The 13,154-nt window shown below is 38.7% G+C and overlaps 1 protein-coding gene across 2 annotated transcripts in view; it reads right to left on the reverse strand.

Moving 5' to 3' along the window:
• MARCHF5 (membrane associated ring-CH-type finger 5) overlaps window positions 1–13,154 on the reverse strand; it is a 63,007-nt gene that overhangs the window by 10,638 nt on the left and 39,215 nt on the right. Inside the window, exons 2-3 of one of the 2 annotated variants that reach the window (XM_064374119.1) lie at window positions 9,599–9,754; window positions 2,644–2,774 (exon numbers count right to left, since the gene is read on the reverse strand). In XM_064374119.1, the coding sequence (XP_064230189.1) occupies window positions 2,644–2,774; window positions 9,599–9,614 (147 nt within the window). In that variant the 5' untranslated portion in view covers window positions 9,615–9,754. The remainder of the gene's footprint in view (window positions 1–2,643; window positions 2,775–9,598; window positions 9,755–13,154) is intronic. The other variant, XM_012454778.2, reaches the window with a different exon arrangement.

Below are 13,154 nucleotides of genomic sequence, written 5' to 3' on the forward strand. Positions count from 1 at the left end.
GGAGTTCAAGACCAGCTTGACCAACAAGATGAAACCTTGTCTCTACTAAAAATACAAAATTAGCTGGGCATGGTGGTGCATGCCTGTAATCCTAGCTACTCAGGAGGCCGAGGCATGAGAATTGCTTAAACCCGGGAGGCGGAGGTTGCACTGAGCTGAGATTGCATCACTGCACTCCAGCCTGGGCAACAAAGAGCGAAACACCATCTCAAAAACAAAAAACCAAACCAAATCAAAAAATCCAAAGATTTATGAAACCCTTTAATGTGTTAGTTTCTGTGTAGATGCTGTAAAGGGAATACAGAAGCACAAAATGGACTCTGCTTTCAAGGAAATTACCTCCTAACAGGAAAAGGCCTAAAAACAAAACAAGTTAAATAGATAATCTATGTAAGAAATGTTACTTCATCAGTGCAGGATTAGCTGCCATTTGAGGAATAAAAATGTCATGAATGCAGACGAAGAAGGAATCACAGTAGGTAGGAGTTGCCTGTAAATTCTATGGAGGAAAACTAGTTAAGCCTGGAAGGAGGGTTTAGATTGGATAAGTACACAGAAGACTGGAAGGGCAGGTATTAGGTAGGGAGGGTGACATAAGCCAAAGGACAGAGGTAAAACTAAACAGCATAAGAATGTTGTTCACTACTACAGAGTTACTTGGGAAACACTTAACCAATCCAGATGCTGCTCTTGAAGACTACTACTTAAGGCAATGGAGATGTTAAGCTAAGGAGTAAGATTATGAAAGTATTATTTTAAGAGGATTCATTTCGAAGGATGGATTGATAGAAGAACATGAAGTCAGATAAACCAAGAACCTTCCTTAGCCATTCAGGTATGATGAAGTGACAGGAAGTCAGATGGTAAAGATTGTGGAAAGGAAGCCACAGATGTAAGACATATCAAAATGGAAAAACTGCTTGGATTTGGTCAGTGGACTGAATAGAGGGCTATAAAATGGAAAGACTTGGCCAGGCGTGGAGGCTCATGCTTATGATCCCAGCACTTTGGGAAGCTGAGGTGGGAGGATCACTTGAAGCCAGGAGGTTGAGACCAGTCTGCACAACATAGCAAAACCCCATCTCTACAAAAAACATAAAAATTAGCTGGGCATAGTGGTGTGTGCCTGTAGTCCTAGCTACTTGGGAGGTTGAGGAAGGAGAATTGCTTCAGCCCAGGAGTCAGGCTGCAGTGAGCCTTGACTGTGCCCTGTGCCACTGTACTCCTGCCTTGGTGACAAAGTAAGACTTTGTTTTGTGGGGGGTTAGGGAGGGGTGGGTGGGTGCAGAGGGGAGTGTTGAGAGGGGTTGAGAGTCAAATGTAATTCTAAAAATGTAGGATGAGTTGGGTACAGTGGCTCACACCTACAACCCCAGCACTTTGGGACATTTTGGGAGGCTGAGGCGGGAGGATCACTTGAGCCTAGGAGTTTGAGACCAGCCTCGGCAACACAGTGAAACCCCCCCATCCCTAGAAAAAAGTAGCTCAGCATAGTGGCACACACCTGTAGCCCCAGCTACTAGGGAGGCTGAGGTGGACGAATCATTGAGCCCAGGAAGTTGAGGCTGCAGTGAGCCATGACTGTGCCACTGCATGCGAACCTAGGCTATAGAGAGCAAGACCCTGTCCAACCCCACCCCCTAAAAAATTAGGATGTAAACTACAGATGGGAAAATAGAAACTGAAACAAAGGAATTATGATGGAGAATAAATTTAAGTGTCAAATGGAAGAAATGACATGACAAGTTTGATTTCAATAATTTTGAGTGTGAAGTCACAAGAGGTCATTCACAGAGAAGGGTCAAGCTGCAACTGCAGCACTGGATTTGAGAAAAGAATAGGACAAAAGACCTGAACACAAAAAGAACTAAGCTGATAGCTGGAAATCTTCAAGAAGAAGGTATAAAAAGATGAGTCAAGAGCTTGGGACTAAATTTTGAAATTTATGCCTCTCTAATCTTCAGCAGTAGTTATTGATTACAGCACTGTTTTTATTTTTATTTTGACCACTTATCCTCAAGTTCTATGTAGCATTTTTTTTTTTGAGATGGAGTCTTGCTCTGTTGCCCAGGCTGGAGTGCAGTGGTGTGATCTAGGCACACTGCAACCTCTGCCTCCTGGATTCAAGCAATTCTCCTGCCTCAGCCTCCTGAGTAGCTGGGACTACAGCCACGTGACACCACGCCTGGATAATTTTTATATTTTTAGTAGAGATGGGGTTTCACCATGTTTGCCAGGCTGGTCTTGAACTCCTGACTTCAGGTGATCCACCTGGCTTGGCCTCCCAAAGTGCTGGGATCGCAAGCTATATAGCCCTGTTTTAATAGCAAAACACTGGACTAACTAAATGTCTATCCACAAGAGACTGGTTGGTTAGTAAATGGCTGTTATTCTATAGACAGAATGTTATGCAGATTTCTGCATGCTTATATGAAATGATCTCCAAGCTTCACTATGAAAAAAGGGAGATACAGATAAAATACTTCTTTTTGTGCAAAGAAAAAGTAGGGGAAAGAACATATTTAGAAAGAACATGAGAATGTTATTTCTCATTCAAAATAATACACTTTTAAACATTTAACAAAAAATGTCTTAATACATCTTCACACCAAGTAATATCACTGAATAGGTAAAATAGTGAACCTGCATCACTGTCACTGCTCCATAAGTCACAGCTGTCCAATAGATAGAGCCGACCATTATTCCTGCTGCAGCAAATGGACAGGCTTTTGAGATCAGTCTATCTGCAAGATCCAAGACGTAAACAACTGGACCTATAACACAAAGAAAACAAGTAAAGGTTCAACACAGGGTGGATTTTTAAAATTACTTGTTTGATATTTTCTATAGATCTAAGATACCTTTCTCCCCACCACCACAAGAGATAAGGTCTCATTTTGTCACCCAGGCTACAGTGCAGTGGCATGATCATAGCTCATTATAGCCTTGAACTTCTGAGTTCAAGTGATCCTCTTGCCTTGGTCTCCCACAGTGTTGGGATTACAGGCATGAGCCACTGCACCCAGCCTAAAATACTGTCATGAAGTTGGATGTTTTGATGCTTTAGAAGTAACTGTTATAAATTTGATGGGAACCCCGACTAGAATAGTTTAGAATTTCTCAGTCATTTGCACGAATAGCTAAATATCACTTTATAAATTTTCGGAAATAGCCTTCTCAATTTTTTATATCTATTAATGAATCTAAAATTAGAGTCTCAAATACAGTTGCTTCTTATAAAGGAAACAGTCCTCTCACTTTCATCTCTTAATCAAACTAGCCAAGGTAGAATGAAATGGTCATTTCAGCTTGCTTTTTCCAACGAATTCCTGGCAACAATTAGATTCTCTCGTATTTGGTAAGAACATAATTTCTCTGACTTCACTCACTGCATACCTTGATATGGTATATAAAGGTAACCAGGACCATTTTCTTTTATTTATATAAAGTCAATTTATCTCTTTTTCATTTTCAATATGCTATATTTAGTTATTATTCTCAAATTTCTTTTTATGATTATGAAGCCAGTTTTCATGGCATTCCAACAGCTGTATGTGCCAATTATGCTTCTATTATTATATGCTTACTCTGAAATCTGACTACTATTTCCTTCTGGAAGTTATTTGGAAAAGAAACATTTAAAAATATTCTTTCCTCCTCACTCCCAAAGACAGTCTTGCTCTGTCCCCCAGGCTAGAGTACAGTGGCACTATCTGGACTCACTGCAACTTCCGCCTCCCAAGTTCAAGCGATTCTCCTGCCTCAGCCTCCTGAATAGCTGGGACTACAGGTGCATGCTGCCATGCCTGGCTAAGTTTTTGTATTTTAGTAGAGACATGGTTTCACCATACTGCCCAGGCTGGTATCAAACTCCTAAGCTCAGGCAATTAACCCGCTTTGGCCTCCCAAAGTGCTAGGATTACAGATGTGAGCCAACGTGCCTGGCTCCAACATTTGGAGGTATTCTGACCACTACTAAGCCCAATATAACTTAGCTCCAGATTTTTCCAGAAGAGTGGAAGGGTCTCATGCCTGATTTAAAGTAAAGCAAAATATAACTGAATATCTAACTTCATTTTTTTGAGTTGGGAGTCTTGTTGTGTTGCCCAGCCTGGAGTGCAACGGTGCGATCTCAGCTCACTGCAACCTCCGCCTCCTGGGCTCAAGTGATCCTCCTGCCTCAGCCTCCCAGGTAGCTGGGATTACAGGCACGTGCCACCACACCTGGCTAATTTTTGTGTTTTTAGTAGAGATGAGGTTTCATCATGTTGGCCAGGCTGGTCTTGAACTCCTGACCTCAGGTGATCTGCCCACTCCGGCCTCCCAAAGTGCTGGGATTACAGGCATGAACCACCTCACCCAGCCCTAAGTTTTTTTAATTTAATTTTTAATTTTTGTTTTTTTGAGACAGAGTTTTTTTTTGTCACCCAGACTGGAGTGTGGTGGTGAAATCTCAGCACACTGCAAACTCTGCCTCCTGGGTTCAAGTGATTTTCCTGCCTCAGACTCCTAAATAGCTGAGATTACAGGTGTGAGCCATCAAAGGAATATGAAAACTTCTTAGAAATGTGTAAGAATTGTTACCTACCTTTTAGGAGCTTATAATCTAAAGGTCAATGCTATATACAAAAATAGTTTATTTTCACTATGCAAAGAAATTAACATAGGAATCTAATGATAAAATAATTAAACATGTAAGAACAAAGCATCCATCTATGGAGCCTCTGATCAAGACTCCCTGCTGATCACTGGAGCCAATAATATCATTACATCATTGTATGAAAACAGACTATATATACATTGTAAAGTAGAGAGAACATTAGGGGAGATGTTAAAGGACCTGTGATTTATAATACATATAGCATGTTTACTTATTATTGTCAAGCTCTAACTTACATAACATTTAAAACAATGATAAGGTATCTTTTGGAACCAAAGAGATGAAATAAGTCTAATTCAGTGCATACCAACTCTACATCTTCTAATAAATAGTTAGTATTTCTTGAGTGTCTACATGAGACTGTGAGCTGTGCCACAGGCATTATATGCATCATTATTTGACCACAGAATATACTGCTTAATTCTCAAAACATACAGATTTGCTGGGTTAAGTCTATAACTCCCTCAGAAAGCACAATAAAAGTCATCTTAGTCACCAAAGAGCCCTCAAATGCTGGTACTAGAAGTTAGACCATAGGTATATATAAAACCTCAGCACTTCAACTTTCATATCCTTGATTGATAATTCGATTTTTTTTCTTTTTTGAGATAGGGTCTTACTCTGTTGTTCACACTAGAGTACAGTGGCATGATCACGGCTCACTGCAGCCTTGACTTCCCTAGCTCAAGTGATCCTCCCGCTTCAGCCCCCCAAATAGCTGAGACCACAGATACACACCACCATGTTCAGTTAATTTTATTTATTTAAAATTTTTTGTTGTAGAGACAGGGTCTCCCTGTGTTGCCCAGGCTGGTCTGGAACTCCTAGGCTCAAGCAATCCTCCCACTTCAGTCCCCTAAAGTGCTACGATGACAGGCATGAGCCACCATGCCCGGCCTGGTAATTTTTTAATCAGAAAACTGAAGCTATAAGAGAACATTTAATGACTCTCTCCAGCACAAATACCCATCAACCAATATTCCACCTATCTGAAGTCAATCCCCTCACTTACATGCTAGATGATCCTAACCCCTCACCAACTCAAGGCCACAGCTCCAGCAATTTTTTCTCACTCTTCTACATAATTTCCCCTTACTCTTTACTGGATCCTCATCAAACAAACTTGCTATTATTTCTGTGTTAAAAAAAAAGTAAAAACAAATTCTTTTCTTGAGACTTTTTGCCCCACTGCTTCATTTCATTGCTCCCTTTGCAACAAAATTACTTAGAATTGTTTCTCTCCTTAGTTTTGAACCCACTCCTCCAAAACTGCTTATCAAGGTCACTAACAACCTCCATTTAACCAAATCTAATCAATTTTCCTCTTCTTTGGCCTATCTAGAACTGTTTTAAGACAGAGTCTCGCTCTGTCACCCAGGCTGGAGTGCAATGGCGTGATCTTGGTTTACTGCAACCTTTGCCTCGTGGGCTCAAGCAATCCTCTGCTTCAGCCTCTCAAGTAGCTGGGACTACTGGTGTGCACCGCCACACCTTGCTAATTTTTGTATTTTTTGCAGAGATGAGGTCTTGCTATGTTGCCTAGGCTGGTCTCAAACTCTTAGGCTCAAGTGATCTGCCCACCTCAGCCTTCCAAAGTGCTGGACTTACTAGGAGTAAGCCACTGAGCCAAGCTTAGAAAACATCTCTGGTTTTTCTTTCTATCTCACTACTCACTTTTCAGTCTCCTTTGCTGGTTCTTCCTCTTTTTTTTTCTTTTTAGAGATGGGAGTCTCACTATATTGCCCAGGCTGGCTTCAAACTCCTGGCTGAAGTGATCCTCCCATCTAAGCTTCTTGAGTAACTGGGACTACAGGTGTGTGCTGCTATGCCCCTTCCTCTTCTTCCTGACTTCAATGAAGCCCACGCTGTGAACCCCTACTTCGTCACATTCCCCATTTGATTACCTCACCATATTTTTCTTTTTCCCAAAGCACTTATCACTTAACATACACTAATTCACATATTAATTATGCTTCCACATACTATAACAGAGGTTGGGAAACTAGGGCTTGTATGCCAAACTCAGACAGCTGCCTGTTTTTGTAAATAAAGTTTTATTGGAACATGGGCACATGCAAAGTCTAAAATATTTACTATCTGGTTCATTACAGAAAGGTTTGCTGACTCTTGCATTATAAAATAAGCTCCAGACTGGGTGTAGTGGCTTGCGCCGGTAATCTCAGCATTTTGTGAGACCAAGGTGGCTGGATCACCTGAGGTCAGGAGTTTGAGACCAGCCTGGCTAACATGGTGAAATCCCGTTTCTACTAAAAGTGCAAAAAATTAGCCGGGCATAATGGTGCGTGTCTATAATCCCAGCTACTCGGGAGGCTGAAAGGCAGGAGAATCGCTTGAACCCAAGAGGTGGAGGTTGCAGTGAGCCGAGATCACGCCATTGCACTACAGCCTGGGCAACAAGAGCAAAACTCCGTCTCAAACAAAAAAAAAAAAGAAGAAAAAGAAAAAAGGAAAAAAGTAAGCTCCAAAGGGAAAATAATCTTTGTTTTGATCACTGATCTATCCCAAGTTCCTACTACTCTCAGTATTTGTTGAACTGAATGCTCTTGTACTTGGAACTACCTACTGATGGAGTAAAGCAATATATTCCTAAAAAAAAATTCAAATATTTGAATGAAAGCAGAATTCCTAAAATATAACCCATCACTATTACTTTTATCTATCATGAACAGTGACAACCTACAGATATTTAAATTATTTTTCTTGTTTTTTCTTGGAAGATCTCAGAAGGTTCTAACAAGCTCAGTTTTCTTTCTGAATCACTGGATATGAAGCCTTTTGTATTAGAAAAAAAATGTTCATATTTCTTCTTTTGGAAATTTTCTACTCACCTCCTGTTTTATAGGCAAAAGATATACCAGATAAAATGGAGACACAGGTTGCATTTTATAGCACCTAATTCTAGTTTTTCTGACAAAATTCTGTCTTGGCTTTTGTCTTAAGTTTACTTTGTCTAAATCTCTTAAGGCTTTTCCAGACAAACTAGTCTAAAATTAGCTTAATATTTAAAAGAAAGGATAAATGCCTACTGTTAAGCATAGCATTAGAATAATAAATTGCCACCCAAGGGAGATATTTCTGAGAGCTAAAGATTATCTGGCAAGCTATTTGATGAGTAAGAACAATCACTGAAAGCTTCTGGATGACAGTCCCTAACTCATACTCTTCCAAAGAAGCAGCTTATGTGCTACTATCTCATGACTTGGGGTCAGGGGTCATACATTTATGAAAAAAGCAACATTACTAGATTCTTATTACTGTCAGACTACAGCACAAAAAGTTATGAGAAGTAGAAAAAGGGAAGACAGCAGCCTTTGAACACCTCAATTCTGGTGGAGAGGAAGAACTATAATAAATGTATCTTACAACTTAAATATATAAAGGCATTAGAAAGTTTCAATATTTTCAAAAGGCATTGTTGAATTTTTAATGCCTCAGTGGGTCTCACCACTTATGTTTCCAATAGCACTGTATTTACACAAGGGATGGCAACTGAAGAAGCTTTGTATAAGTTTTGAAAATCTATTAATTTAAAGGGCACCAGAGAAGCTTGCAATTAACAGGGAAACTATTGTTAATTCTTTTGTATAATAAAGAGGCTTTTGTAAAGAGAACCACTACACCCTAATATTCTGAGTAAATTCCAGTTTTCATGTTTCAGACCTGAATGACATCAAAAAGTGAGCTGAGAACTATTGGGGAAAGTCCATGTCTACTAAAAAAAAGAAGTAATCAGTTGTGTCTGGAAGACATAGCAAACAAAAGTAGATTTTTGCTGTCACTGTAATATAAATTAAAATTTGTATTTTGGCTGCTAAAAGTACACCTGGGAAGCTCAGATGTCAATTATTGAAGGGCAGGTAGGTAACACTTAATGTTCAACATTTGCTGGCATTGTTTATAATAATACCCAGAACTCCCAGAGCCTGGTCAAGTGAAGCCATTGGAGTGGAGAAGAAACAAATCTGTAACTGGTTATGATCAATTAGTTGTAAATACCAATACACTTGAACTGGCAGAGAAACTAATTCTATACTTTGTTGTGCCAAAGTTTCTAACACAGAACATGATTTAATGAGCGGATGTAGGTGCTTTACAAGATAACTGGTATAAGTTCCTAAGAAGACAAGTTCCTCTTGTTAAGTGGCCAATAATTTATAAAAGAGATTCTTCCATCTGCTTCCAGCAAAGAATAAAAATTAAAAAAAAGAAAAAAAAAAAAGAAAAGAGATTCAATAAGCAAGACAGACTGCTCACAGAAGCCACTCAAGTTCCCAGGTTTTTTCTGTTTGCTTTTTGCTTTGCATTGAACTGACTGTGACCTAGACCAAACTCAAATGTCAACTTTCTTTGTTTCGAGACAGAGTCCTGCTCTGTCGTCCAGGCAGGAGTGCAGCGGCACGATGGCAGCTCACTGCCATCTCTGCTTCCCATGTTCAAGTGATCCTCCCACCTCAGCCTCCCAAGTAGCTAGGACTACAGGCACATGCCACCATACCCAGGTAATTTTTGTATTTTTAGTAGAGACGAGGTTTTGCCATGTCACCCAGGCTGGTCTACAACTTCTGGCCTCAAATGATCCACCTGCCTTGGCCTCCCAAAGTGATGGGATTACATGCATGAGGCACTGCGCCTGGCCCCCAAATGCCAACCTTCTAAAGCTAAGACACCAACCCTATTTTCAGAGCCATCCAGAAGTGCAGATTTTTGAGGCCACTGACAGTTTAACAATATAAACTTTTATCCTTGCTCCGAGTCTTTTTGTTGCACGCCTGGAATGTCCTGACCCTACTTTGATTAAGTCTGTATAAAAACCCAACTTCTCAGCAAAGACTAACCTAACTTGATGGAGGCTAATTACCCCACCCTGTCCATGTCCCATGAGCCTTCCTTTACATACTACCCACAAAATACACTTACCCCTTTGCTTGTGCATAATGTTAGTACTTTATGTTCTTGTTCAATGTTTGTTCAGTTGTCTCAATATCCTTTATGTCTGTCCATGTCAGCATCATCTTAGACTGAAAACTCCCAGGGGGCAGGGGCCATGTCTGTTTAACTCGTTTTGTACAGTGCCTAGGATAGAACCATGTACAGATAGGTGCTTAAAAAATGCTTTCTAATGATGATTGGCATCACTCTCAAGGACCCTCTAAGGCCACAGCTATCTCAGCACATGGTACTTGGCAGTATCGGGCACTTCAGCCTGTTCTACAAGGCACCGCAATATAATAGCACAGGACCTAGCCACAGTACTCTGTGGCAAGTACTTGACTCAATCTGTTTTAAACAGACACTTTAAGGAAAAAAAAAAATTAATTATATGGTCCCAAGCCAACAAATGTGAATTTTATTGCAAGTAATACAACAAACTTGATTAAAAGTATGTGGGAATCCTAATGGGATAGTAAAGAGTTTTACCTCTTTCTCTAGCATTTCCCACTGTTTCAAATACTACACTTTGGAGGCTAGGTCCAAGAGCCCCAGACTAGCTTACATAAGTTTCATCTTTGATTGACTACTCTGCTGATAGGTTCAGATTTTACCATCTCTTTGTAAGAACAAACATCCTGCAAACTTAGGCTGTAAGTTACTTTGCTTAACAACAAAAGGTTAATCATTAGATTGCAAAGAAGGGATATGTTCTTGGACAATATTTTTAGATAACTAAGTTAATTATATATATAGTAGAAATGGTATCTTGGTATGTTGCCCAGGCTGGTCTCAAACTCTTGGCTTCAAGGGATTCTCCTGCCTTGGCCTCCCAAAGCGCTGGGATCATAGGCATGAGACTCATGCGTGGTCCAAAATAATAGTATCTGACCAAAAAAAAAAAAAAAAAACCCCACAAACAAACCAACTAACCCAAACAACCCCTGAAGAATAAAAGGTTTAAGGTCAAAGCAGATGAGCGATTATATCTATTACATAACTATATATGCCATATCTATGTATTTATATACTGTATTTCTATTATTAGTCACTGAAGATCACCACAGTAGTTCCTTATGATTACATAATTTGTGCCAAGGGAAAATTTAAATTTATATTCATAAAAGAATAGCCTGCAGAGTACTTGTGAGCTATAAAGTCAACTACTAAGTACTTATTAAGCACCTATTATAAATACATTTTACTATGTATTAAAATAAATGTAAATTATATTTAACACACTCACTGCTGCCCCCAACAAGTCTACAGTCTAGTTAGGGACAAGCAATATACACAAAACAACTGAAAACCTTTAAGGCAAAATTAATAAATATATGATAATATGGTACAGACTATATAGATAAATATTAAGAAAATTTTAGGTAAGGATTATAGAGGGGGTAAGGATACAACGTTTTAAACAAAATTTTTTTTTTTTTTAAATAAATGAATCTCGACCTAAACTTGAAGTCTCTGATGTGAAAAGAAGGCCAATTCCAAGTGAAGAACAAAAAGCACAACTGAATCCAGGCAAAACCAAGCAGGGCATGCTAAGAAGAGCCTTCTAATTGGAAGTGAAAGACTTTGTTTAAAAAAAAAAATCACCACCACCACCATCACCACCCAATCATACTTAATTAACAAATAACAACAGCTGACAGCACTAATTATGCACATACCACATATATACCAGTTAACTATGTAACACATTGTCTTTTTTCTCTTTAAACATATATATGTTTTCACATTTTTCATGATGAGAATATAATTATTCTCATTAATAAGAAAAACTGTATTTCAGAAAAGCACAATGAGTTACAAAATTCAGGTAACCATTACCCTGAGGAAGGCAACCTGACATTACCACTGAATTTTCTTCTTCCCTGTGTATGAGGAAGTTGTATATTAGGCAGCAACAAAACAAGGTGGGTAAGGATTAGGTTGAGTCTTCTGTGTGAATTTAGACAAAGTACCATCTCTAGGCCTGAATTTCTGCATCTGTACAATGAAGGTATTATGTATAACAGTTTTTGTAAAAATTAAAATAATTCATATGAAGCTCTTAGTACTTAATGTTATATAGTAACAAATCTGTGTTAGCTATTATTTCTTTCAGTTCTAAACTGTATGGACACCCCAAAATGGCAAACAATATTAAACATGATAGGACAGTGGAGTGGAAGGCATAATCAAAGGCTAGAGATGTCTGAGAAAAAACCTGTGGTATATAGCTCTGGAATAAAAATAAGACAATTTTAGGAAATCCTCAGGTGAGAAATAAAGAATAGATGCCCTTTTCCTCAAAGATCTAGGACAAAAAGCAAAGGAAGGAGTAAATGGAGCCAAGAAATCTGGAAATATAAAGGGAGAATGAAGACATCAGACTTAAGGAATTTAGATTCTGTAAAGGGCAGTTACTCCCCCTTCCTTTTAAAGAAAGATTGTATAGTTATGTTTTGGACCTGTAATTCAGCTAACTGTATTCATATACAGTATGTACCCAGAAAGCCTAACACTGTTGAAAGATACTTTTTTTTTTTTTAGAAAGAAAGAAAAAAAAGAAGAGGAAGAAAAAGGAAGAGAGAGAGAGAGAATGGGAGTATTGCTTTCTTGCCCAGGCTGGAATGCAATTTAGTAATGGGTATTGAAAACCACTTTTATACCAATAATTATACTTAATGATATAGACAGGAAGGAATAAGGGAAGAAAATAACAAACAAGCAGCCAACCAATATTTCATTTAAACCTATGAAATGCTATGCGATTACTGAGGAGTGATTTACTTCCAATTATGTAGTCACTTTTGGAATAGGTGTGAGGTGGTAATGTATGTTTTGTGTATTTGAAGTGCAGAGTTCTATAAATGTTTATTAAGTTTACTTGTTCCGGGTCTGAGTTCAAGTCCTGGATGTCCTTGTTAATTTTCTGTCTGGTTGATCTATAGAATCGTTAGCTCTTCTTGTTACATTGATCCTTTTGCCATTATGTAATGTCCTTCTTTGCCTCTTTTGATCTTTGTTGCTTTAAAGTCTACTTTATCAGAGGCGAGAATTGCATCTCCTGCTTTTTGTTTGTTTATTTTTACTCTCTGTTTGGTTGGTAAATCTTCCTCCTTCTCTGTTTTGAGTCTTTGTGTATTGTTGCATGTGATGTAACATAACGATGGGTTTTGGCTTCTTATCCAATTAGAATATATATAAGTTTAATACTGCCATTTGATGCTAGCTGGCTGTTTTGCCCATTAGTTGGTGTACATTTTTCATTGTGTTAATGCTCTTTGCTTTTTGATATATTTTTGGAAAGGCTGATATTGGTTGTTCCTTTATATGTATAGTGCTTCTTTCAGAAGCTCTTGTAAAGCAGGCCTGGTGGTGGTGAAGTCTCTAAGTACTTGTTTGTTCACAAAAGATTTAATTTTTCCTTCGCTCATAAAGCTTAGTTTGGCTGGATATGAAATTCTGGGTTGAAAGTTCTTTTCTTTAAGGATATTAAATATTGGTCCCCACTCTTTTCTGGCTTGCAGGGTTTCTGCTCAGAGATCTG

This window comes from Aotus nancymaae, unplaced genomic scaffold, assembly GCF_030222135.1.
Source record: "Aotus nancymaae isolate 86718 unplaced genomic scaffold, 86718_ANA_hifiasm-v0.15.2.pri h1tg000010l, whole genome shotgun sequence".
Taxonomy (NCBI): Eukaryota; Metazoa; Chordata; class Mammalia; order Primates; family Aotidae; genus Aotus; species Aotus nancymaae.